The sequence below is a fragment of the Drosophila santomea genome, chromosome 2L, assembly GCF_016746245.2.
Source record: "Drosophila santomea strain STO CAGO 1482 chromosome 2L, Prin_Dsan_1.1, whole genome shotgun sequence".
Lineage (NCBI taxonomy): Eukaryota > Metazoa > Arthropoda > Insecta > Diptera > Drosophilidae > Drosophila > Drosophila santomea.
In genome coordinates, this window is record NC_053016.2 from 4,365,193 (window position 1) to 4,390,976 (window position 25,784).

At 44.6% G+C, this 25,784-nt stretch overlaps 2 protein-coding genes across 3 annotated transcripts; both read left to right on the plus strand.

Annotated features, from left to right (window-relative positions):
- The first annotated feature begins 1,916 nt into the window (after positions 1–1,916).
- On the plus strand, positions 1,917–13,998 carry LOC120449939 (ATP-binding cassette sub-family G member 1). 2 transcript variants are annotated; one of them, XM_039632642.2, is made up of 7 exons: positions 1,917–2,502; positions 4,549–5,089; positions 10,133–10,447; positions 10,624–11,921; positions 11,983–12,083; positions 12,143–12,431; positions 12,494–13,998. In XM_039632642.2, exons 2-7 carry the CDS (start codon positions 4,791–4,793, stop codon positions 12,703–12,705), a joined length of 2,514 nt encoding a protein of 837 aa, XP_039488576.1. In that variant the 5' UTR covers positions 1,917–2,502; positions 4,549–4,790; the 3' UTR covers positions 12,706–13,998. The 2 variants fall into 2 exon arrangements, with proteins under 2 accessions (XP_039488576.1, XP_039488584.1); XM_039632650.2 differs by lacking the exons at positions 1,917–2,502; positions 4,549–5,089 and adding an exon at positions 9,153–10,053.
- A 7,842-nt stretch (positions 13,999–21,840) lies between these two features.
- Positions 21,841–22,764, plus strand: LOC120453608 (cytochrome b5 domain-containing protein 1). The gene is made up of 3 exons (XM_039638387.1): positions 21,841–22,073; positions 22,128–22,493; positions 22,555–22,764. The coding sequence occupies exons 1-3, from the start codon at positions 21,912–21,914 to the stop codon at positions 22,687–22,689; spliced, it is 663 nt and encodes a 220-aa protein (XP_039494321.1). The 5' UTR covers positions 21,841–21,911; the 3' UTR covers positions 22,690–22,764.
- The last annotated feature ends 3,020 nt before the right edge of the window (positions 22,765–25,784 follow it).

Genomic DNA, 25,784 nt, shown 5'->3' on the forward strand with positions numbered 1-25,784 from the left:
CGAGTTTGTTAACAGCCCCCGAAAACGGTGTGTCTGGCACGTTTTCCAGCCACTGACGCATTCGTTTATAGCCAGCTATCAATTACGTACCCGAGCACTTGGTTATGCACTGACATTTGTTTTGGGTGCCCAAAGCTGTGATTCCAGATTTTAAGTCCGCAGAAACACCTGAAAGTACTGCGAATGCACTGCAATTTGCACCCAACTTGGCTTAATAGCCAAACGTACCTGCCAGATTTGTATTACATTACGGCAAAGTGCAACTGCACTTGGCTCTAAGCGAATAGCAATTCCATTAACTGATAAGACTCGATGACACTCCAGACTAATAGGGCATTCCCATTGCCATGGAAGCCATTGAAACCGAAACCGAAATCGAGTTGGCTATCGTCCATTGGCACTTTGGTATATATTTCAAATTGAGCTATACAAACAGTTTCACATATTAGTAGTGCTATATGTAGGCTGCGTTCAAAACTGGCACTCAATTTAAATATGTGCTTAGAAGCTAAAAACAATTGTCGGCTGATATGAAAATAAACTATTATTAAGGTCGATGCGATTAAAGGTCCCCCGACTGCGCATTTTCCCCGAGTCTTGCTGCTGGCAATATAGAATCACGTTTTGGCTTTGTTTGAGATATGGATATGCAATTCAATAGGGGGAGAAAATGTGGAAACTGGGGGGAGGATTACTCATGCTCCTATCAGCTCCCCTCTTTCCATTTGCCCCCTCCTCGCGTTTCTTCAAAGAAATCGCAATTGTTTTTGTTTGCTTCCAAGTGCTTTGTTCTGCGATCGTGCGGTTCAAAGTTCGCTATCACTCAGACTAATAATATAAGCGAAAACACTGAAACTCTTCAGGGATATCCAGCAACTACAGTGTGAGAAATCAAGCGGAATACTATAAAAAGTTTATCAGGGCTTTTCTGATCTAGACTTTAGACTGAACATGGTTTGAATACGTGCGCGTACTGCCAACTGCCATTTGGAAATTCTAGATTTAACCTCTATTAAATAAAGAGGGAATTGCGTAATTTAATTACAAAATAACCGCTTTTTTCGCCGTGTACCCCGCTCTCTCTCCTCTCGGCTTCTCTGGGGAGTTTCGCTCCATCAAATCCAAGTGCAGCTGAACCCAAATCGCACTGGATTTCCCACTGGGCCGCCCGCCTTTGTGTGTGTTTACAGTCAGCTGTTTTCGGAGCAGCGGAACGCCAACGCACACCTATGCGCCATGCGCACTACCGCTCACACACACACGCACACAGGCGGATTAATTCAAGTGTATGGCAGCATTTGAATTGAACGTAGGACAAAGCGAGAGAGCTGCGACTTCCCCATTGACGAAACAGCCGTAGTATCCGAGTGGTGGGAAGGGTACTCTCGCTTCGTACCTGTACCTAGTACCTAATTCAAAGTATATGGTTTACAGGAAGTAGATACTAAGTGTATCTGGTAAGGAAAACGTTAGATACAAAAGTATCTCATAACTGCAGCTATAGATGCTGTAACTACCATATACTAACCAAATACAGCGGTAGATACATTTTGTATCTTTATTTCAACAGTAGAGTAAGCGTCAGATGCATGAGTATCTTATATTAGATGCAGATACATATAAGATGCTGTAACTACAATATCTTACTACTCCTAAACGATCAAATACAGCGCTAGATACATTTTGTATCTTTATTTCAGCACATACCAAGTATCTGAATGTAGATGTTCCACATGAGGTACACAAGCAGCCAGCCAGCACTGACGCAATCCGGATGGCTGCGCTGGCTCACACAGATACAGATACGGGTACCAAAGTGCCAGCATGCCAGAACGGATACTCGCGAGCGAAAGCGCTCTCAGCTGGCAGCTGGTGGCTCGTAGCTGTTTGCTGGTAGCTTAGCAGCCGCCGCAGTTTCAGTTTCAGTTTGGGTTCAGTTCTTCGTCGTTCGCGCTGCCTGAATGTTGTTGCCTCCTGCGGTCGAGCGGGATTTTCGGGGCAGGAATCGAGTCGAATCGAGTCCAATCGGAACAGAACGGATCGGATCGCGTTGAATCCAAAAAAAACACGTTTCGCCTGGGCACAAGATACACTTTAGCGTATTCCTGGAGTGCTTCGCTTACCATCTGGTAATGGTGTTTCGGTGCTGTTGCTCTCACTCCCGTAGAACCGTAGAACCGTAGAGACGTCGAATTGTGGCGCATTTAAATAGCTGGCGTTGTTTGTTTGTTTGTTTGCTGGCTACCGCGACCATAACACCGAGTACAACAAAGAAGGCAATGCACGAGCACGAGTATCTCGCAGTCTCAGCATTTGAAAGCGCTCCGAAAAGTATCTAATGTGCGCGGGAGCGGTACAGTGAATACGGTCTCTTCTGGCAGCGGCCAAAAAAAAAAAAAAAACAACAACAAATATATAATGCTAATAAACCAAAAACACGTTTTATGCCATTTGTGTTTTGCTCTTCTCGGAAATAGGCCCCAACCTAATAGAAATCCAAAGGTGAGCACGAGTGGAGTAATTGCGTCTTTTTTCTTTTTCTTCTCGACCTTCCTGCAATCTGCAGTCGCAGTTGTGAACCCACCACCATAATAAACTTCGCAGCCGGAGTTACATGAAACATACCGCGCGCCCCCCTTGCCCACTTTGTGTAGGAGCCATATGTATCTTTAATGTTTTCCTGCCGTTTGTATCTCAGTAGAGCGCCTGCGCTCTCTCTGCAGGAGCAATTATTTGCAAAACGCTCCCGGCGGTGGCTGTTGTTTTCAAATGTTTATGCCCCACGCCATTTGTTAATAGCAGATGACACATCTGAGCAGGCTAAAGTCTTCAGCCGCTCACGCCACCCGAAAAAAAGAAAGAAAAAAACCAAAAACCAGATCGAGCCAGCACAACTTTCGGGGGTCAGAGTCTCGCGAGGGGGTGTACACTGTACAGACTGACCTACTTCGATTACGGTTAGGGTAGGACCTCATCTCGGGTCATCCACCCACGAAATCTGTGAGCGCAGTGCCCAGTTCTGAGAAACCCCAAACTCGAAACTCCCTATCTTCCGGCGGCCTGATTGCCAGATTAGTAAATCCGCAACTGTGCGTGGCCAGTTTCGAGTGCCGGTGTGCCAAGTTGCCAGCAGATAACGATGGCCGTCAAACAGCTGGCCGTCCAGTCAAGTCAACTTGAGTCGCACGGAAAAGCCATATAACTACGGTAGCATACCCGTAGCTCGCAGTGTGTGCCGATTACGCGCCTTACATCTTCGATGAAGGCGATTAGCGAGAAGGAAGCTCGCGCCCAGTAGCAGGAAGCCTATCGGTCGGCCCATCTAATCGCGAATCGAACTGCAAACAAATCTGTAATAAAAACTCGTGTACACTGAGAGAAACGCGCCTTCCTAGTATTACATAAACATTGCCATAGGCTGCAAAGCGTATTTATCATGCTCCAAAAATGAACTACATATCCGAGCAAGTAATTCAGTTTTTAAAAACCAAACATCCTCTCAATTTGTTTACATGCTCAATTTATAAAAGTGTGGAAACTATTTCCCATTACAAAAAAGACTTTAAAATTGCCTTGGAAACAAAGAAGTTTATTTGTGATGAGATGATATTTGGGATATAATAGACAGTACAGAAATTTTCCCCAGAAATTGTTGTTGATAAATAAATAAATTGTAGATAAATAAACAAAATTGTAAGAGTATTTGGTTAGCAACAAACTTATAACTTATTATTTATATACCAACTTTAAAACATAGATAAAGGTATTAATGGAACCTGAATCTATTCAGTGGTTTTGAAATCTTGTAGAGAATTCCAGACTTTCCCCATAAAGACTTTTATAGCTGAATCGGCTGATAACATTTCACCCCAGTGTAGGAGTAAGTAGGAATTCTCATCGCCAAACGGCACAAGTGTGAAATCTTATCAGACGGCCACCTGCAAAATTGGTTCCCAGTGCAGGCAAACCCAGCTCCCAACTCCCGATGCAGTGGACTTTGGGAGCGCTATGAGCTCTATGAGCTCTGGGAGTCACTATATCTTCGAATGGAACCCGGTGCTGGTGCACTGGTCAGTGTTTCTTGGGCGGACAGCGGCCCATTCCCTGAGCCCTCGAGTGTCTGGCATTGAATTCAGCGTTTATCGGTTGTTCTTGACGGTGTCGTCGTTTCTCAACTGGGCCTTTGTCTGTATTTGTATCTGTGTCTGCGTCTGCGTCTGCATCTGTATCCGTATATGTATCTGTATCTGTATCTGTATCTGTGTCTGGGCCTCTGGGCATTGTTCAGTAATTAGAAATTCATGCTGCTAGCTGCCATTGAGCAACTATTGAGCCGAAGACCTTTAGAACTGAGTGGGGAGGGGGGTGGTGGTGGTGGGCGGTACTTCCTGGCATGTGATGTAATATGCCGAGTGTGTGTGGACAGAGTGTTTAAGAGTGCTTGATGTACGCATATGGCTGTGTGAGCTTGCCAAATCAATAGAGGCAACACCTCCATTTAAATTATGCTCGATTTGCATCGCTTTTCCCATTTCCCTTTCGTTGCAGAGCTGAAAGCTGAAAGCTGAGTGGTACAGCCTACATTAAACGTGTACTTCCAATGCAGATGCCAATCCCCAGTGTATTCAATTAAACAATTAAATAGCAGCATACGAGTTTCGCAAATACGTAACACAAAACTATTTATAAAGCATAAATCAATTGAGCCAAATGCTGATGCCATATGCCAATAGCGATTGCAGCAGTAACTAAAACGCATTCTCAAATCAAGCCACACACAAACAAGCGCCATGAACGAACTGCAGGCCTCCAGTGTCCCGCTGGTGGACAAGTGCTCCCCCTCCCACGCCGTCATCCTGCCGGCGGCCAAGAGTCCCAACAAAGTCTCCGATTCGGCGGCCACCACGGCACCCAATGCCGTTCTCTACACAAGCGGGAACATGTCTCTGACTACGCTCTCCACGGCCAGCGACAACCCGCATCCAAATCCTAATCCAAATTCGAATGCGAGTCCCAATTCCAGACAAGAGCCAGTGCCACTGCTCAGCCAACTGAAGCTGACCAACGACCTGAAGCAGAACAACCACGGGTGAGTTGTTAAACTTATAAAAAACTTAATATAACTACGCAGCACACTTGCAATGATGTAACACACATTTCCAACTACAAATCATCAAATGTACCAAAAGATAATTGCATTAGCCGGGATTAGGCTCGAATGGGAGACCGTTTCGGTTTCGGGTTACCCAGGAACCTGTCACTCCAGCTGCTGGGATTATGTAGGCGGCAGTGTACTGAAATGTGTCCTCTGACCCTGAACTGCTGGGTATTGTATTGCATTCGTTGCAGCGGCCACACTGCAATTTCCGCTCCTGCAAACTCCAAGGACACTCACTTTCCTGTGGGCAAGTGGCTAGGTGGGTGGAAAGGCGAGCGGGTATCAGGCAACTAATCACGCTGTCACAAGTCATTTTTCCACTGAGCTGACACTTCTATTTTTAACACCTAACCGCATAAAACCATTATAAAAATCAAAGCGATGCGTGGGGGGGAGTGGTACTTTGGAGAGGGAGCTATTAATAAGACCGTCGAGTCAAAATTAGCACGCATCTGTAATGTTCATATCTTCCTTCCGCTCCGAACATGCCACCTGCCAGGACATTAGAGGTGTGCCGGAAGAGGATGAAGAGGAGGAGAAGAAGTAGAAGCAGCAGCAAATGCCTGGAAAATCGATGGCTCGACTCCGTCTCACGAATCGCGTGTCAGCAGGGAAATGGTGCCAGCCACGCCCCCTCATAAATTATGCAGAGTTGTAAAGAAATTCTAAAGCTGCCGCTCAAGAACTAAAAAGCCTGCGTCTTAAGTTGCATTCGAATTGAAACACTGGCACACTGTCTGCCCCATCAGCCTAGGACCTTTATTTTTCCTAACCAATTTAATTAAAATGCAAATGGAAAATCTATTGGCATTGGAACCAATCAGTGCAGGTACACCAAATGTAATTAAACTAGCGGGCAGATGGGCAAATGTCCTTTTTAAGGACAGCCTCTCCGAATGCTGCACAATTCCAGCAATCAGGTTGCTTGGCGGCGTCCCAGGTCCAAGGATTCGATGAGAAGGGGTAGCCAACAGGAAGGCAGCCATAAAGAGCGCCTTAAATGCCAACCTATCCTACGTGTCCTTTTGACCCGCTCCACCCCCTACACCCCCACTGTCGGCACTGCCATAAATAATAGGCCACAAGCAAACGCACATATGTGCGGAGGGGGGAAAACCAGAGGAAAAAAAACAAGTAACAGTGAATGAAACGCCGCCAAAAGGCAAAGAGCCGTAAAAGCCATAAGACCAAGCAAAACAATACAAGGCGGGCAGACAAAGGAGGTCCTGCGGGTCCTTAGGGCAGCACCGAATGTGGGCTGCCCTCGCATCGGGCTTTCTAACTTATCAAAATCTCATGCCCAAAATGTTCATAGCCAATTTAATATTTTTGTTCCAACAGCTACTTAGTTAAAGAGAATGCAAATTATTCCGCAGCTTTCAAAGTGTTTTTAAGCTTTCCCAAAATCTATATATATAAGTGAAGACAGTTTCTGATTTTTTGAAAAGCTTTCACATACTCGTGCCAAGTTTATTTTAATAATTTAAGAAAGTAAATCAAGGAACTATTTATAGTTGCCAGCTTAGGCGATATACCCTTTCACGTGGCAGCAGGATAGCAGGCAGCAGAAGGACCTCGCGGCGCCGCATGCCTGGAAAAATCGAACAAGCCGCCAAGCTGTCCAACGTCGTGCCGCAGTCAGCAGTTGGACTCCGCTCGGCTTTTCAGCCTTTTAGTCCTGCGGCAACATCGCGTCTGTGTGCGGCACTCCGTCAGTTTTGGTTTTCGGCCTCAAATATTTATGTGCTTATTAGAAAAAATGCTTCAACAGCCAATTGCCACCCTCTATTGAACCACCACGTGGCTGACTTTTTACGTGTGATTTTTCCTTCTTTTTTTTATGTGACTTTTTGGCAAGTGAAGAAGAGTACGCGACGTGTACGCCGGCCGGTTATGTAATGTGAAGTTTGCCGCAAACTCAGCAACGATAAAAGTGCGGACTTGCTGTGTTAGACTTTGAGGCACCACGCCGTCCCCAAAGTTTTTCCCCACTCGCTTGACAACCTGTGCACCCTTGAGCCGCGCGGACGACCGCAAAAGTCAGCCAGCCAACACACACACACACACTCGAGGCAGGTTGACCTTCTCCCCCTCCTCCTCCTCCTCCCCCTCCGCTGCGAGGGAACAGAGAAGCAGCGGTCCTGGACAGGACCTTCTCCCACGCTCGCCAAATGTCCGCCCCCACGTCCATTTCCCGCCCACATGTCCGTTTGCATATTTGATTGGCCTTGCCGCGTTTCCATAATAGCGTAAATGGTCCGGGAATTAAAGCCACATGATTGTTCCCATGCACAATGCTTAAATAATTTGACTGACTCCGACTTTGAGACCACGTGTGTTTTTAAAGGCATAGATATATAAATAGATAGATGGGTCCATAGCAAATGCTGAGTAATTTCATTTTCCTAAAAATTGTGATTACTTAAACAGAAATGTTAACGCCATATAATTGCTACCCAAAGTTCGGGTCTAAGTGACCATAAACTGTTTATTACTCCAAAAAATGCTTGCTTCATCATATTTTCGTTGCTATAATTCCAAACTTATGACGTTTCCTTGGCAATCAGTATAGACGCACGTTTAATTGAGTTCTCCTTGAGAGCTCGTAAAGGATCTTAGACTTGTTTTTCACCACATATGTATATATAGAAATTCCACATGAATACGTAGGAATTTATCAGCTTTAATTGGCGCTTTTCGAAAAGGCGCCACTCCTGCTGTCCAAGATACCATCGTTGGCACACTTGCTTTTATTAATACTTGTATTAATCGCAGTGGACTCACCGCCCCCCTCTGTTCCAGACATTTATAAATCGCTTAATTGTCGTTAAGCGGGGATGATCTAACGCCAGCTGATATTTCCGGTTGTGCCTAATCAGTGCGAACACAATGTAATGAAGCTGGCCCCGCGGCCCCAAGGTTCACAAAATTAGTAAATGTAGAAACTAGAACTAGAACTAGAACTAAAGTGTGCAGTAGCCGGCAGATATCAAGTGATTGAGTTACCAGCAGCTGCTGCTTTATGACTGGCTATCAATCAATTAAGTAGGGCCGCCATCGATGCCTTCGAAGTTCGAACCTGGCAACAATTACCACGCATTAAGATTGATAAGCAATCAAAGAACCCGGAAGGGATTGCGTGACCGACTCCATTTGAATCCAATTGAGTGCCTGAATCGCGAAGACAACTTGCCTAGAGTTGCGCACAATTGTTATTCTATTCTATATATACATATATATAGTATATGCTTGCATACAACATCATATCCCTGCCATTAAGAGTGCATTTCGCAAGACAAAAAGACAAAGTGCTTCAGACTTCGTCGAGTCTTCGTTGAGTTGAGTTGAGTTGAGTTGAGTTGAGTTGGGTTCAGGTTGGTTCGTTAGCATTGCACTCCGGGTGCATGCGCACTTGAAATGTACTCGCTCTGGGTGCTCGTGCACCGAGATATTCGCGGGAAATGATTCGCAATGCCATCAATATACCAACCAACACGCACACCCATACAAAAGTTGTCCGATACTGAGAGTCATATTTATCGTAGCTGTAGCTGAAAGAGGCCAAAGCAAAGCAAAGCTATTCAAAAGCAAAGCAAAAGCAAAAGCAAAAGCAAAAGCAAAGCAAAGCAAGGCAGCAGTTGTTTATCGGAGTATGTTGGTACTAGTCTCGCAATTGTATCTGTATCTGTATCTGCACTTGTATCTGTATCTGTATTCACTTAGCATGGCCCACCGCCAACAGCTGACTTTCCCCGCCGCCTAGCCCCCAATTTCGATTTAATGGCTTGCCATTTGCGAGCGCCTCGACTTGCAGGTCCAAATTATAGAAATTATATTGCAGCGGATTCCAGCAGCTAATTGGTTACTCTACGCAAATGGAGTCTATGGTGCGTGTGCTAAGTTGCTAAACGAAACTGCGGAGCAGTACTAACTATAGCTTGGAAACAAAGGAGACGCTGTGATATAGTACTTGTTTATGAATTTACATGCAGCCTTATCTGAAAATGCAGATAGAAAAGAAAGTGCTTTTATAGGACTTTTGCTGGTCATTCAGTCCACACTCTAAGGAGTCCATCATCTTGCAGGCTTCACTGTTCCGCCTTACATTGTTAGGTTTCCCCGAGTTCTCAGCACGCCAGTGATAAGTAGTTCAGCTGGATACACTGACCTTTAATCCCCGCGTGCTGCACACCCCAAAGCAACTACTTATTACTGCCCGCTTTGCACGTCGTTGGCTTCCCAATCAATCAATTCTGACCAACAAGCTCAACTAATTTGCACCCAAAAAGATGTAATGTTAATTGGCATTGGCCCGCTGCATCGGCGGCGTCGGCGGACTTATCAATCGAAGTCGGTCGATGGCATGCGAGCAGAACACTAATGAAAACGCACTCGGCACTTTGGCCCAAGGTATGACTGGCACTGTTTCATGAATGAAACAACAGCAGAGTGAACTTTGCTCTTTCCAACGTGGGATGGATGGATGGATGGATGGATGGATGAATGGGTGGCGGCGGATGATGGCTGTGACACAATGTGACTGACTAAATGACTGACGCTGCTGATTGATCCATTGATTGACGATTTAGGTCGCTTAGGGGCGGCATCATGAGCCGCTGACAAGTCTTGTGCTGGGATAATTAGAGGATAACTATGGAGCTAACGCTGAGCCGGTGCGTCAGCGCGGAAAGTGGGGGCATTCAGAACTCCAGTTTCGAGACCGCTGCCTCCCAATCGCAATCCCAGGAGGATGTCGGTCACCGGAGGTCAGCCGCCTATGCTGCGGCCTATGCGGAAATGCTGCGCGATGCAGGACACCAGCGCTCCATGTCCTTGGTGCAGACCAAGCTGACCAAGAACGGCTGCTGTGTCAGTGCCCTGAAAAGAAGGCCCAAGTAGGAATCAACACAATGCACCGGAGATACCAATCAAATAGCTCGCAACTAAGCAAAACTCATCTCTGTTTCCTTTCAGGTCACAGAACAACCTGTGCAATGGCAGCTTGGGCGGTAACAACCATGCCTTGGCCCCCAAGGTGGCCAACAACAGCGGTGGAAGTCCGAATGGCCAGAAGAAGGGCACCATCGCCTTGTCCCATCTGCCCCAACGGCCGCCGGTGGACATCGAGTTCTGTGATATATCCTACTCAGTGACCGATAGCCATCGGCGCGGATGCAAGACCATTCTGAAGAGCGTATCGGGCAAGTTCCGGAATGGAGAGATCACCGCTATCATGGGACCCTCTGGAGCCGGAAAGAGCACGCTGATGAACATCCTGGCGGGCTACAAGTGAGTCAGCCAACGCCATTTTATCGGTTTCACTTTGATATGGGCACATAACTCAACTTCAAGCTTCTTTAAGTCAGATGACTGTTTTATGGAGATACAATGATAGTTCATGTCGTAGTGCCCATGTTAAATGACCTATTTAATGATCAACTAATGAAGCTACCCACTTTTTACAGAACCTCCCAGCTCAGCGGCTCAGTACTGATCAACAGCAAGGAGCGGAATCTGCGCCGCTTCCGCAAGCTCTCCTGCTACATCATGCAGGACGATGTGCTGATCGCCAATCTGACTGTTCGCGAGGCCATGATGGTGGCCGCCAATCTGAAGCTGGGCAAGAACATGATCAGCTACGCCAAGGTGGTGGTGGTCGAGGAGATCCTCGAGACGATTGGCCTGAAGGAGTCGGTGAACACGCTGACCTGCAATCTGTCTGGTGGCCAAAGGAAGCGACTGTCCATTGCCCTCGAACTGGTCAACAATCCACCCGTGATGTTCTTCGACGAGCCCACCTCCGGACTGGACAGCTCCACCTGCTTCCAGCTCATATCGCTGCTGAGATCGTTGGCCCGGGGAGGCCGCACCATAGTGTGTACCATCCATCAGCCGTCGGCGCGACTCTTCGAGAAGTTCGATCATCTGTATCTGCTGGCCCAGGGCCAGTGTGTTTACGAGGGTCGAGTGAAGGGACTGGTGCCGTACCTATCATCACTGGGCTACGAATGCCCCTCATATCACAATCCCGCTGACTATGTCCTGGAGGTGGCGTCCGGCGAGTACGGCGATGCTGTACCCAAGCTGGTGGATGCGGTCAAGAGCGGGGCTTGCAAGAAGTATGCGCACAAGGATTATGTACGAACGCTGGCCGAGAAGGGATGCCACAATGACATTATCAAGGGCACCGGCAGCGGAGCGGAGAATGCCATGGCCATCTTGACCCTGGAGGACGAGAAGCCGCCGCTGGAAGACAGGCAGCTGGAGTCCTCCTTACCCGTCGCAGATCCTGCGGAGCTGAAACCACCGAAGCTGGAGACGCAGCAGTCCCAGAACTCCGACTGCAGCGTGGTCATCATGCCGACCAATGCCGTGGACGACAGTTGCAGCTTTAGCTCCTCGAAGGGCACCCAAAATGCGGTGGGTGGTTCGGGATCCGGAGGACCGAGTGCCGTTGTGGGCTGCATGACCTCGCTGCTGGACTCGCACGAGAGCGTGGTCACACTGCCCAACAAGACGGGCTTCCCCACCAGCGGTTGGACGCAATTCTGGATCCTGCTCAAACGCTCATTCCGCACCATACTGCGCGACAAAATGCTGACCCACATGCGACTGTTCTCCCACGTGATCGTTGGTGCCATCATCGGTATGATCTACTATGATGTGGGCAACGAGGCCAGCAAGATCATGAGCAATGCGGGATGCATCTTCTTTGTCTCACTGTTCACCACCTTCACGGCCATGATGCCAACCATTCTGACCTGTGAGTTGATCGATTTCGAGGTTTTGGCAGCCAAAAATAATCTGGAATCTTTAATTCGCAGTTCCCACCGAAATGTCAGTGTTCGTGAGGGAGCATCTCAACTACTGGTACTCGCTGAAGGCCTTCTACTTTGCCAAGACCATAGCGGACATGCCATTTCAGGTGATTAATCTTAAACAATTTGATTGAAGGATTATCTAATTCTATATATTCCCTTGCAGATTGTCTTCTCCAGCGTCTATGTCCTGGTGGTGTACTACTTAACCTCACAGCCAATGGAATTGGAGCGGGTCTCGATGTTCGTGCTGATCTGCGTGCTCAACTCACTGGTGGCCCAGTCGCTGGGACTGCTGATCGGGGCGGGGATGAACATCGAGACGGGCGTATTCCTCGGCCCCGTGACCACCATACCCACGATATTGTTCTCCGGGTTCTTTGTGAACTTTGACACCATTCCGGGCTACCTGCAGTGGGTCACCTACGTCAGCTATGTGCGCTATGGCTTCGAAGGTGAGTTCGAATCTGTATATCTTGACACTATCTCTTAACTTACATAAATCTGTATTATTCAGGTGCCATGGTAGCCATCTATGGAATGGATCGGGCCAAGATGCAGTGCAATCAAATGTACTGCCACTACCGAGTGCCCAAGAAGTTTCTGGAGGAGATGTCCATGGATAACGCTCTGTTCTGGGTGGACGCCGTTGCCCTGATCGGAATCTTCTTTGCCCTGCGCATCATCGCCTACTTTGTGCTGCGATGGAAACTGCACATGATCCGCTAAGCGGACAGCCTGTGGGATTTGTTCATAGTCTAGGCTTATCATTATTACCATACGTTAGAGATCACCTGTACATAGAATGGGGTTTGGGGCCTAGTGCGAGGGGCGTTTGGGATCCCAGGAAGGCAGGATTGTAGCTAGATGTAGCTTTACCGCATTCTGAAACTTCTCCCGTCGCGCTTTGTACGTTTATACAGACAGACAGACATACATACACACACACGCAACGCATCGGTATCCAGAAGACGATTCTAAATATATACCCATGGATATATATATATATATATACACCCGTACAGTAGCTGTTCTGCATACCACAAAATACAAAATGGAATTTACATAGAACTATGAATAGATATTAACTAGGAGTACCCACGTAGAGCCCCACTTCAACACACACTTCAATCGAGGTATAATTCTTGTGACCAAGCAGAAAAGAGTCTGAACTTAAGTAGGTTGAAAACATAACAAATTGTAGACAAGATCCTTTAGAGCGGAAACCGAATCGGTGCAGAGTTTAGGACACGACTTTCTCCCAACGTTCTTCACTCCGTCCCTGAGTTGTACTCCCAAAAACAAACTCCACCTTTCTGTACTCTTCTTTTGACAATCGATTTTGGAACCCAGAAGGGACGCAGCGTGCAAGCAAACGGAAGTTGGGGCGAGTGTGGAAAGCGGAAACGGAAACGAAGGAAACATTCCCTTGTGATAGAAAGCGGTGCAGTCCGGGCTGGGAAATCCAGATCCCGGACGGGAAAGGTAGAACCAAGAAGTCGGAGATGGGAACCTGGCCAACTGGTGATATAAAGCAATTACTATTTTTACGGTGGGATGCAATCGGATTTGTGTTAGCTGCGCGTATTTGTGATTATTACATTTTAATTTAGTACATGTTTAGTTTAATTTTATACGTCTACATTTGTCATGCCAAAATAAATGCAATTTTCATTTAAGCCGGCACACTCTCCTACCAAAATATTCTTTGGTATTAGCTTTGTATCTAAAACAAATTGGAGTGATACACAAACCAAGTTTAACTACAGAAATCGGTGGCAACATATTCAGGCTCCTTTCAAAAGGACATTGTAAGCATTGTAATTATTTAGTAAGCAATCTGTTGAAAACGCTCTTGGAAATATCTGTTGAGTATGGTGTGTTGTATATTTCGGTAGTTCGTAGCCCATGTTACCCTGTACATTACCGTTAAAGAATGGCCATTACTGTACACAAAATCCATAATAATTACTGTCAAAATCTGGTAGAGTATTTTTAATAAAGAACCCAATACATCATCGATACCTTAAGAAGAAAATTATAAATATAATTGTCGTATTTTAATAGGAATTTTAAATGAGGCCCACTCGATAGATGGCGCTTTAAGCCAACATCCAAAAAGTATGCAAGGGTCTGCCGTATTTCTTTAGAATTCGCTGCGTTCGAATTCGTTTCGAAGAGGCTCGAGTCTATGCTTAGAATTTCGAATGTATATTATTTTACATATATTCTACAAATTCCTTACATTACATTAACGTTCTAGCGAACTTATTTGTAGCAGAGCGAATTCAATAGCAAAGAGCGATTTCGACTCATGAACCTTTAAAAAGAAGACAACGATTTATGTAGCATAGGCTTAGGCGCAACGTGTTAAAATTTATTTTATTTTAATAAAATGAAAATTAAATTAACAAATCAAATATATTTCTTCAAGCTTTTTTCTTGAAGCTTTATTTACTTTCTTAATTTAGCTTTATCACGCAGCACAAACTTAATTTTGTACAGTCACTTAATCTTAATAAAATAAATTTGAATAAATTATTGTAATATAAATTTTTTTCATTTATACTGAAGCGTGTATAGATGGTTATAATTTATACTGTAAAACAGTTTTATTCTAAAAAGTTAAATAAATTATAAATTTTTAAGCTGTGCAACCTAAAAAGTTTAAACTTCTCAGAAAGTATTTGTGGGATAATTAAATGATCCTCTTTTTATGATCGATTAGTTGCCCATTAAATAATAGTATCGTAACGCCTAAAACAAAATAACCCACTTTATGCGGTGTTAAAAACCGTGTTTCTTTTAACTGAATGAAGAAAGAATGCATTCGGATACATCCAGATAGCGGAAAATTCACGTGTGTGAAAAGAAAAATTAAATTAATTCTCAAAATTGAATAAATTACGCGAATTATGTAACAGGCGAACAGGAATGGCCATCGAGCAGCAGCAGAAGCAGGAGCAAAAACGGAGGCAGCTGGGAAAACCGCTTAGGAGCACTCACATCCACATTCTCTGCCACTCTCACTCTGGCACACACACACACACGTTTTCCCCGGGAAATGCTTTTCCCCCAAAAAGTCAAATAGTATTAAGTACGTGAAGAAGCAGCAGCAGCAGCAGCCGACACACTCGAGAAAAGCGGAAAAGCGGCAGCGGAAGAGAGAGAGAGAGGAAGAGAGCCAGCAAGCGGGCCATAAAACACATTTTCCACCGCCACAAACGAAGAGGGGTGGCTTCTTCAGGGGGTTGTCACACTATCGGAAAATGCCAGGGGAATAGACAGCGAGTCGGAGAGGGATGGCGAGATGTGTGGAGAATCATCAAAGGTTTGCCGCAGCGGCTTTTCCGTCTTTGTGGCAAATCCTCAAAGGAATTTTCCGATATTTGTAGCAGGCAACCAGCAGTCAGCAGCAGGAAAACTTGACCAAAGAAAAAACCAACCACACACACTCTCAACCCCGCCATCGAATTTTCCGACATTTTCGTTTACGTTTTCCTTTTTTTTTTATTTGCTTTTTTTTTTGCGCTCGGCCAGAGAAAATTCGCTTTTCATATGTGGCTGGCAAACACAGCCAAAAACACACACATCGACGGGAAATTGCTGGCTGACGTCGATCCATTTGGCGAGCGATTTACGAGCATGTGAGCTTTTCTCCGCCGTCATGTGCTTTTCCCGATGTCGCCAAAGAGATTGGTAATGGTTTTGGCCCGGTCATAAAGCAATAGACGCCGCTTGACGAGCAGGCAACAAAGCCTAAGCCTTCGCCTTCGAGTCGCTACCAAATTTGGCCGACCATTAAAAACCTCATTATTGTGGCAAACAAAAAAGGCGCGACATAAACACGCGCATAAACATAAAATTTGATGATAGGAAAAAACGCGGGCCCTCGCATAAATTTAGCGAGTCAATGAAATCGATTATCAGGCTTTGTAATGATGGATTCAAGTTGAGATTGAAAGAGTTGTCTGGGGATGCTGAAAGTGGCCACACGTGCCAAGGAAAACGGGGATTCCCGATTATTAATATATGGTTAATAATCTATGTACATATGTATATGATTTTTAAGGGCACAATAACTTCGTTGCAGTCATGACGAAACTCAACTTTTCGCTGTGGCCTTAAAAGTGAGTTAATGCCAATATCAACAGCTGGTCCATCGCGTAACCCGACCAACTATATTTGGCACACACGCGTGTCTGGATCGCAGTGCAAAGTGTTAGGGGAAATAAAGAAGAAAGAAAACATTTGGCTGAATTTTGCATTGTTTAGTCTGCGATGTGCGAGAGTTGATCCCCCCTCTTTTGCTTTTTTGCCATCTAAACAAATGTTGCAAGCGGTGTTTGTTTTTGGCTAGCACACCACTGTGTTTTTCTTTCGATCTTTGCAGACGGCGAGGCGTCGAACATGTTTTGCACAGAAGTGCCAGAAATATATATTCATTATGAGCCTTCAAGATAAACCCAGCTTAAACGACATTTTTTATTCTTTTCTCACCGAACTGGAACTTTTAATGGAGAGCTGTTAACATCCTTAAGTTGGTCTCAAAATAAACTCCCCGCAAATTGGCACTTCTTTCAAGCACCCCAGCGAAATTCAATAAATATCAATAAAAATATTTACAGAGAACAGAGAGCGAGATCATCAAAAGCAGTGGAGCCGCCTCAGCGAAATTCTGGTTCCAAGATGCAGTGGATACAGTGGATCCAGTGGAGTGAGAATGGCTGGGGGCATTAACGGTAATCATATTAACTAAGCAAGCGAAAATTGAATTGAATTGCCCAAAAAGACGCGAAAGGGTGGACCAAAAATCGGGGGTAAGCGAGAGTGAACCAGTTGCGGATGCACTGAGATGATTATAAAATATGCGAACTGCCCGACGACAATGGGAAACGCCAAAAAGGAATTTTGCTTAATGACAACGAACAGCACAAGTACTTCAGCAGCAGCGATAACTACACTCAGAAAAATTCAAAATATTTTAAGACTTTATTTTAAGGGCAAAAGTCATTTAAGGTGCGACTTAAGTAAACTGATAGCAGTAAAAATAGTTGTCCAACATTTTTTTTTTCCATTTTTTGATAAAAATTAATCAGTTTTTTTTCGATAGCAGTAAAAATAGTTGTCCAAATGTGGAATGCCATACCTCGTTGAACTCGTAACAAAATTCCCTATCGATCCATGTACATGCTTTGCAATGCTAATTTTTTGCCATTTTTCGCAAATTTTGATGATGGTACCCCTTATCGAAAATGCAAAAATTTGCCAAAATTTTTTTTTTCAAATATCTAAAAAGTGGGGATAGAAATAGTTAGCTATGTTTATTAGCAGCACAAAACAGTCTTTATTTTAGCTGTGTGGCCATTTTTGGCCAAGTTATGGCGAAAACGCCGATTAAAAATAACCGATTTTTTACAAAAATTTTTTTTTTTCATTTTTTGATAAAAATTAATCCGTTTTTTTTCGATAGCAGTAAAAATAGTTGCGCAAAAAAGTGGAATGCCATACATCGTCACAAACATCAATGTAGCTATTTTACTCCATATATTACATTTAGTATATTTTTCTCAGTGCATGGACAATGCTGGCAATTACCGGGCATGAATGGCAGGAAGTTTGGGGAGCTGCAACAGCAGAAGCAGCAGCGGTTTCCGTGGCGACCTTGCAATGTCGCAACAACGATGACGAGCCAAGTCGCTGGATGTCGTTTAACTTTGCCGCCATTTGTCTGCAGTTGGTAAGATAGTAGCTTAGTCACTTGGCAGCTCGGCGGCAACTGCCAACTGGCAACAACTAACTGTTAACTGGGCTTAGACCTGGGCCAGGCCGCCCCCAACATGCATTCCAACATGCCATGCGAAAGTCGAATCTAACTGCATGTTGCATGCCACAAGATAATGGCTAATCATAATGCAATTTTAGTCGGGCTAACTGCCTTTGGCGTCAGCTGCCTGAAGATTTGGGTAATGTGTCGAGCACTAATTACCGGTACTTTTATAAGGCCCGACAATTTGGGATGAGCGCACAGAACAATGGATTTTATTAGCACGGTCCTAATTGGAAACTGTGTACGGGAAAAATGTTAGCAAATGAGGCTGGAATGGCTAAATAAGGAGAAAAATTTGTTGCATTACTTATGCGCACTATAGTCATGTAAAATGCATAAAGTGAGTGTAAAGTAGCTTTTTGATTTATATGTATAATTTTAAAAGTTTGAAACTCGCAATTGTATGTTATATTCTAGTTGACATCGTGGGAACTGTGGAAAAGCAGCGCAATCTATCACCAGATGTTGGTCCAGATGGTAGGAAACTTAAGCCAAACGATTCTGTGTATTTTTCGCATATGCCGGCAATTGGATTATTTGAATGAATCAATTTGCGCAGGCGCGTCGTCTCGGTTCAGATGGGATAGCAAACAGAAAATAGGAACAGTTGGGTGGGATGCGATCTGTGATGCAATCCTCGTATCCTCACAGGAAAAACGCCCTCTGAGCAACTGGTAGAGATCCTTTTCCTCCCTTTCTAAGGATAATAACAGTTGGTCAGCCACACATAGTATAGTGATATACAGAAGGGGATCTGCTCGATGGTATCTAGCCTTCTAATGAATTACGGCACACTTTTCAATTAGTTGCATGTTTATACAATAATTTTGATGATTCTCGGGAACTCACGGCGGTGTACACCCCATGATGGCACAGCAGATAAAAGCCGTCAGCTGCTGAGTTCTAAAGAGTTTCCGAACGAGTCTGTGCAGGGTGTTGGCCATGATGAGGTTACCCCGTGGTGGTGTTTAATTGTTCGGAATATTGTTGCAATAGATCTTCAATCCAGCATAATAACAATAATTGCTGCGTTCGAAACTTACACTTTTAAACGTTTTTAGACTCTCTATAAGTATTCTTTGACTACACTTATTACTAAATACAAATAAAATATGATTTGAAAGTGTTGAAAGTTATTACAAAGTTATTATTAGTTTAATCCCTATAAGGTGTTGTAGAAAAACCTTTCTGCCCACTTTTGCGAATACTCGAGTTTTAAAATAGCATGCACACGCTCGGCTAATCATGGAATGCAAATAAATTGGCGCCGCACTTTGTCTATGTGTCAAGGCAATCGGAACCACATCTAAGAACTGGACCCACAATTGGACAACTAGTTTGCCTACGCACAGTGCTCAATCCAGATTACTATTGCCAATGCAATTTCAATTCGAGTGATTAAGAGGGGGGAAAAAACAAATCACAAATGTATCTGTATCTGCAGCTGCAGCGTTTTTTTTCTCGCACTTTTTCCGCTAAACTTGTCATTGTGGAAAGAGTTTAGCTTTTTTTTTGTATTTATTTAATTGCAGCCTCTGGGGGACGACGACGATGCTGGCACTCAAGTGCACACTTCCTGTCATTTACATTAACAAAGTACTTTTTCTGCTAGTTTTTATTTATTTTCAGAACGCACTCAATGGCCATTGTTCGATTCGTAACGGGGCCTCTCAATCGGAACGGGGTTGGAGTCTGGATCCGGAGATTGAGTCCCATTCGAGGTTCCTGCAAGTGCACTTAAAGAAATTTTAGCCCTATTAATGTTCCAATGATTTAAATGATACATAAAAAACCATAAAACGGAAACATGGTTTTGTAATCTTCATAATAAAGTAAACAAGTATGATTGCACATTTAATAAAATGTGTACAAGAAAATACAATTAATAAATATTATTATAACCTATTCTTTCGTCCCGTATCATAACTTTTTTAATATTTATATTTTTTCCGTATGTTTTTCGCCGTGTCAGCGGTTGCGACTGCGCGTGACGCACGTGGTTCATCGTGGTTTGGTGGTGCGTAGGGGTTGGGACCTCGCTTGGGGTTGATTTTAACCCGCAGCATTTCCAGTTTCGATGGCTAATGGGACTCGCCAGCATTGTGCCCCTCGCTTGTGCCTGCCACACGCATTCTTGACCCAAAATCCGAGACAGAAAGGGGCAGCTGCAGCTGCACCAGCAACTCCTTGGCCAAAGACCGAAGATCAAGGCTGCCAGCAGTGGCGTGTCAAATGGCCAACCAGCTGTTGCCATCCCACTAAATCAAAACCAGTCGGCGAGCAAACAATTGGAAATGGGAAACCCATCCTAGAGCCATTGTCCTTGCTGTGTCGACATATGTGCAGCTTCACAGTTCACTTGCAGGCAATTAGCAGGACTCGCACCCTCACTTTCTCACTTTTCACAGTTTCTAGTTTTCTAGTTTTCACCCATGCAAATGAGCTGAGTGTATGTTGATTACAATTCAACCCACTATCAAGCCCTATGTCCTTATTGGTCTACACCGAACTGGCAGCTGGCTTTCAGGACATGGCTATTTTTAACTTTTAGTAGCCCTTTTCGTGGGCTACATTTGTCCACAATTTGTTTTTCGGTTTCGTACTTAATGTACGGGTTGTTAAACAGGGTTAAGGTGTGTCAACTTTATGTAAAGTTTGAATTATTTTGAAGCAGCTCTTTTTAAACTCCGAAAATGTTACATTTGCTTTTCACACATCACCCATTCAGTCGATACGCTGTCTATCTTCCCTTACATCATACAATGTTGTGGCTTGCGTGATTAATTGCCATGTTTGTGGCTATTATTGCGAGTCCTGCTGTTGCCATTTGTCCGCTTTGTGTGGCATTGGCAAAAAGGATGCAGCTTTCTCGCGGCAAGGCCAGTCCCAATACCGATCCCAAAATAATTGCCGACTGTTGGTGTCTGCGGCCGGCCAACAACAGCTGCTGCAATCACGCAGTCTGTTGACTTGCAACCGAAGAAAGCAAATATTAAAAACCACTTAGAGCGACGCGTGGCGAGCAATTAAAGTAAACACCCAGCATCGTTAAATCCTTTTAGCACTATGCCCTATAATTGCAATATGAGAGGCCACTCGACAATATCCATCCCCTCCTAGACAGCCTCCGCTACCCCTTGCCGCCGTTTTCCGTGTGTTTGGGCCAACTGGGAGTTGCCATGGCAAATCCCTTGAATTCTGTGTCTGCGCATGCGCGACGGAAAGCGGCAGCTGCGAGTATCTAAATGACCTCCAGGTCGGCGACTTTGTAATCCTGCGGAAGTTGATTTTATCACGTGTGTCCATTAGTTACCTTTTGGTAACCTGGAGTCCGCTCGACGGGTTCAAAGTTCAGCCTCAAACAGAAAGGAAACTGAGACCATTCGACGGAATGAAAAGGGTTCTATTGGTATAGTTTTGAATGTTGTACACACAAACCCTTTTTCAAACAGCTGCTGCTAGTACACTTCTCTTCTATTTCAACTGACAAAGAAAGCTATTTGAATTCTCCTTAGCTAAAGTGGAAAATGGCTTTCAATAACTGTCAAGCTAAACAGATTAAAAAATCTTCCCAAATTAATCAAGCACTCAAGAGTGCCTTCCATTCACTTGAAAAAGCTGAATGATCTCGAAATAACTGGAGGCAAATATCTCAAAGTGCAGTGCTCTCTCAATAACCGCTGACAGAGTTCCCATCAATTGGAATGTCTTTCGAGTGTGTGTAACCTCGGAGGTTAGACCAAAAATGCCATCAGTCATTAATCTAATTTTTTCTATTTATGGCAAACGATTGATGGGCTTAGAACGTTCAACTGCCGACGACTTGACAATTGGCGGCTAATTATGCAATGGCATCCCGAAAAGCCGGCCAGGAATGGGAACTTGGGCATCTCGGTGGCAACTGGAATTAATTGGTCTGCCAACCGGAGGCACATACATAGATGCATAGATGCAAGTCTGGCGATAAGATCCGCTCCCGGAGACCTCTGAAAATGACGACTGATGAGCAGTCGGCACCGCTGGAAAACTCAGAATTAATGGGCTGAGTCAAGAGGCGACAGTTTTGTCGAGAAAATCAAATTACACTTCATTCGTTTGGCTTGCTATGAAAATCTGTGAAATGGAACGGCCGATTAATAAGATGCGGTACTATCTCAAGGACGAGGTGGTCTCGCACAACAAGAAGGACGACTGCTGGGTGATCATACACAGGAATATCTACGATCTGACGCCCATGCTGAAGGATCGCTATGACCACTGGAATCGCGTGGGTTAAATGCTTGATTTAATAAGGAATCAATAAATTTTATAATAACCTTAGACTCTGGACTATTTGGTGGCCCATGCGGGCAAGGATCTCACCCATTTCTTTCATGAGAACGGAGAGCCTCGCACAGAGATCTCTCCCAGCACAGGACGACCTCGTGTCCTGTTCCCACCCATTTTAGAAGTGGCCATCTCCGAGTTTTGCAAGACACCGGGCGAAATGTGGAGCCAGGATCCATTCTATCACATCGGCAGAGTCACAAATCGCGCGCGGCTTATACGAATTGTTAACACCCTAACAGCGCAGACGCAGTACATGAACGTTTGCAACGAGGACAGCATTTATGACATCCAACAGAAGTACAAAGAGCGATACAATCACCATGCAGGCAGCTACGAGTGGCTGAAGTTCTCAAATGGGGTAAGTCCTTTGGAAATTTGATAGCTAAATTTATATTGACATAATACAAAAATATTGCCAGGGCAAAAGTTGCAGTATCCTGGACCTAAATGCCACCCTGGACGAGAATGGACTTACAGATGAGGAGGACAGCACCGTGGAGCTGCCACCGCCTTCAATTTGGCTGTACTACACGGACGACCTAACAATTGCTTGATCTTGATTACTATTCCGCCTATGTTTAATTGTTATTGGAAATTTGTTGTGCAAGTAGAGCTCATTTCAAGCTAGAGTGGAGTTGCTTGCTTGTTCGGGTAGTTTACAGGCATTTTAGGCAAATTTCAACAAATGTCATGGTCCACGGCAGGCGGTAATAATTCAAAAAGTGCAGCAGACTTGTTCAGGGTCGCACTGCGCACTATATGCCCACTATGCTAGTATATAGTATGCGCCTTATTGCTCCTGATCGCGGCTCTAATTTATGCGGGCCGGTGGAGCTGTGAACTCGTGTATGACGATCAGGGTGTCTGTTTTTTAGGTATTTTTCTTTTTTTTTTGTAGGTGCCTTTGAGTGGTACAGCGCCTGCAGCTGCCCAGTTGGCACGCGTTACTTTCCGGGGGGGAGTGATCACTGAACTGTGAACTTCGGGTGTTTTTCAGTTTTTCAGTTCTTCAGCGAGCCTTTCGCGGCCAGAGTTATGGTGCCTGGTTTTGGGTTCTTGGAAAAGTGCGGCCAGAAAATACAGAGACGCCCACTTTGCTTGAATCTCCAACCAACTGGGGGCTTCGCTAGCTGGCGTTGTGTTATCTTGAGGCGCATAAATAATTAATTTCAGACTCATTTTGCTTAATAATTTTTTAGTTGTTTAATTGCAAACCTGTTTGCGCTGGCTTCGCTCTGCCTGCTTGGGTTTTTTCTGTCTTGGGGCCAGGCCGGACCATAAATGGTCTGTGGCTGTGTTCTTAATTTACATTGCGCCAAAAGAGGCTAAGAATCTGGCACTTGAACAATGTTGTGAAATATTTTAGTCGCCGATTACGAGTATGTGGGATTTTTGACAAGCCAAGGGGTTTGGCAGCAGAAGGTCGCCGTTATGCGCGCTTTAATCGCGATCTCAGAAAAAACAAATAGTCTAATTAACCTCTGGGAGTCGCAAACAACAAGTTAGTAGGAGGAAGTGACTTTAAACAAGTCATGGGCATAGAATTAAATGGACTATGCTTAAATACGCTTATATTGGGACTAGTGAAGTACCAACTTATGTGAATGTTATGCCAATACTTATCTTAATCCATAACTATTTTGACAATCTAGAGACCCTATCCTCTTAACTGGCAAATGCAGACCTAAATGAAATCCGCCAAATCGAATCGATACCTAAGAACGTCTGGCCCAATGCATGCAGAATCTTGTGAAATTCTCCTACCTGTTTCAGAGCTGAAATCTCTGTGCCTGGTACCGCCACCATGATCGGATGACTCACCCGAGTCTGTGAACACGTTTGCGCCTGTCAAAGCCTGGGAAAAAGGAGCAATATCGAACCCATGGGGAACCTGCCGCCGTCTGGGATCTTTGTTAGTGTGGTGGGTGCAAAGGAGAGGGGTTACCAATGCGTAGAAGTCTTCAAATCCATTGCATTGGCTGGCTCCAAGGAATTGCGTTTATCGTTTGGCCAAACCTGTTTTGGCATTCCACATCACTCGCCCCCGCCCCCCGCGCACTTGAGCGAGTTCGTTGCCTAAGTCTTTTGTTCGATGCGCCGCAGAGTTCATTGCCTGTATAGGTAAACAAAATGCATTTGTGTATTAAGCCATATTTGTGGACTCCGGTAGGTGATAGGCCAGCCATCGTGAGTGTGCACTGGGTTGTTAATTAACGGGGGAGAAGCTGGCACTGGCAATTTGCATAAAGCAGGAATGTGCAATTCGCCACAGGCTGATGGGTTTGTAATTTAAAGTAAATTATGTAACGGGAAGTATTTGCATGGAACTTCAAACACTGAAGGATTTAAAATAAATGTTATTTAACATAATTATTATATACATATTAGAAATATAGAAAAGGAGTGTATCATTTACTTTCAAAAACTTTGGATTGGAATTTTTGTTGATGTAGCCGGTGACATCTTTCCAGATCCATTACATCAATTTCCCTGTTCACGCGACATTCCGCGAGAGCCACGGGACTCATCATGAACCATTGACATCACCCACAGTAGTAGAACATGTAACCCACTTCGCTGGGGACGTTGGCATCTCATTCCCATCCATTCAAAAGGCTGGCTAAATCTGAATTCCATGCCGGTCGCATTCTTTCCCATCTCCCAACGCCAGGCGGAAGTCGAGGCTCTGGTATGCGAGCATTCTTCTTGTGCTCCAGCGTCTTCTCTCCAGCGATATTCCCAAGCTAAGCGAGCTAATTTAGTGCTTAGCTCGACATAAACTGTGTGTGCGGTTCCTGTTTGGCTTGTTAATTGCGCAGACTTATGCAGATGAGCTTCGAAATAGAAAGCCTGCCGAGCGGGACAATCCAAAATGATTTGGCATGAAGGTCAAGTCGCGGTCACACCACTCCCAAAAGGAAGTAACCCACTCCAGCGCCTCCGAGAATGGTCAGCTTAGATCCAACATCCGTTATGGCTCAATTTCATTTACTTTTACTGGTTTTCAGTTCTTAACTAATCTGGCCGCTTGCCATGGGACTCTATATCCATCTATTGTGTTGGCTGCCACGCCCATTGATTTGCATTTGGCATACAAAGCGTTGACGGCTGCATTTGGCACTTGGCATTCCACACCAAACAGCTACGACACATTAAATAATAAATTTACGAAAGGAAAAAAGTATGCGACAACCAACTGCGGAACCAAATTAGGAAGTGGCCACACCACAAAGTTCCCCAACACCATATTCGGGGGCTCACTGTACCTGACCAACTGTCGTTGGCATATTAATTGTGGTGTGATTGATTTGGTGGCTTCTTCAATGCTTAAGTTTTAGTGTTTTAATGAAATATTTACCTTGAATGTAACAAACTAATTAAATTGTTATCATATCAATCTTCGAAAATTATTTTACTATATAAAAATAATTTTTTAGAAACGAATTTGTAAGTTTCTTTGGCTGACAAGTTTCAGTAGGTTTTAAATATGGTAACCTTTATGGAACCCTTTAAAAACAAGATAAAAAGTGTCAAATTCAAGTTATTTCCTTTCTTCGATTCGCGGTTCTCTGCCGCCAAATTGATATGCCACTTTTGCACCTCACTTGCCTTTGTGATTAATCATAAATTATTCAAAGCCCAAGTGCTT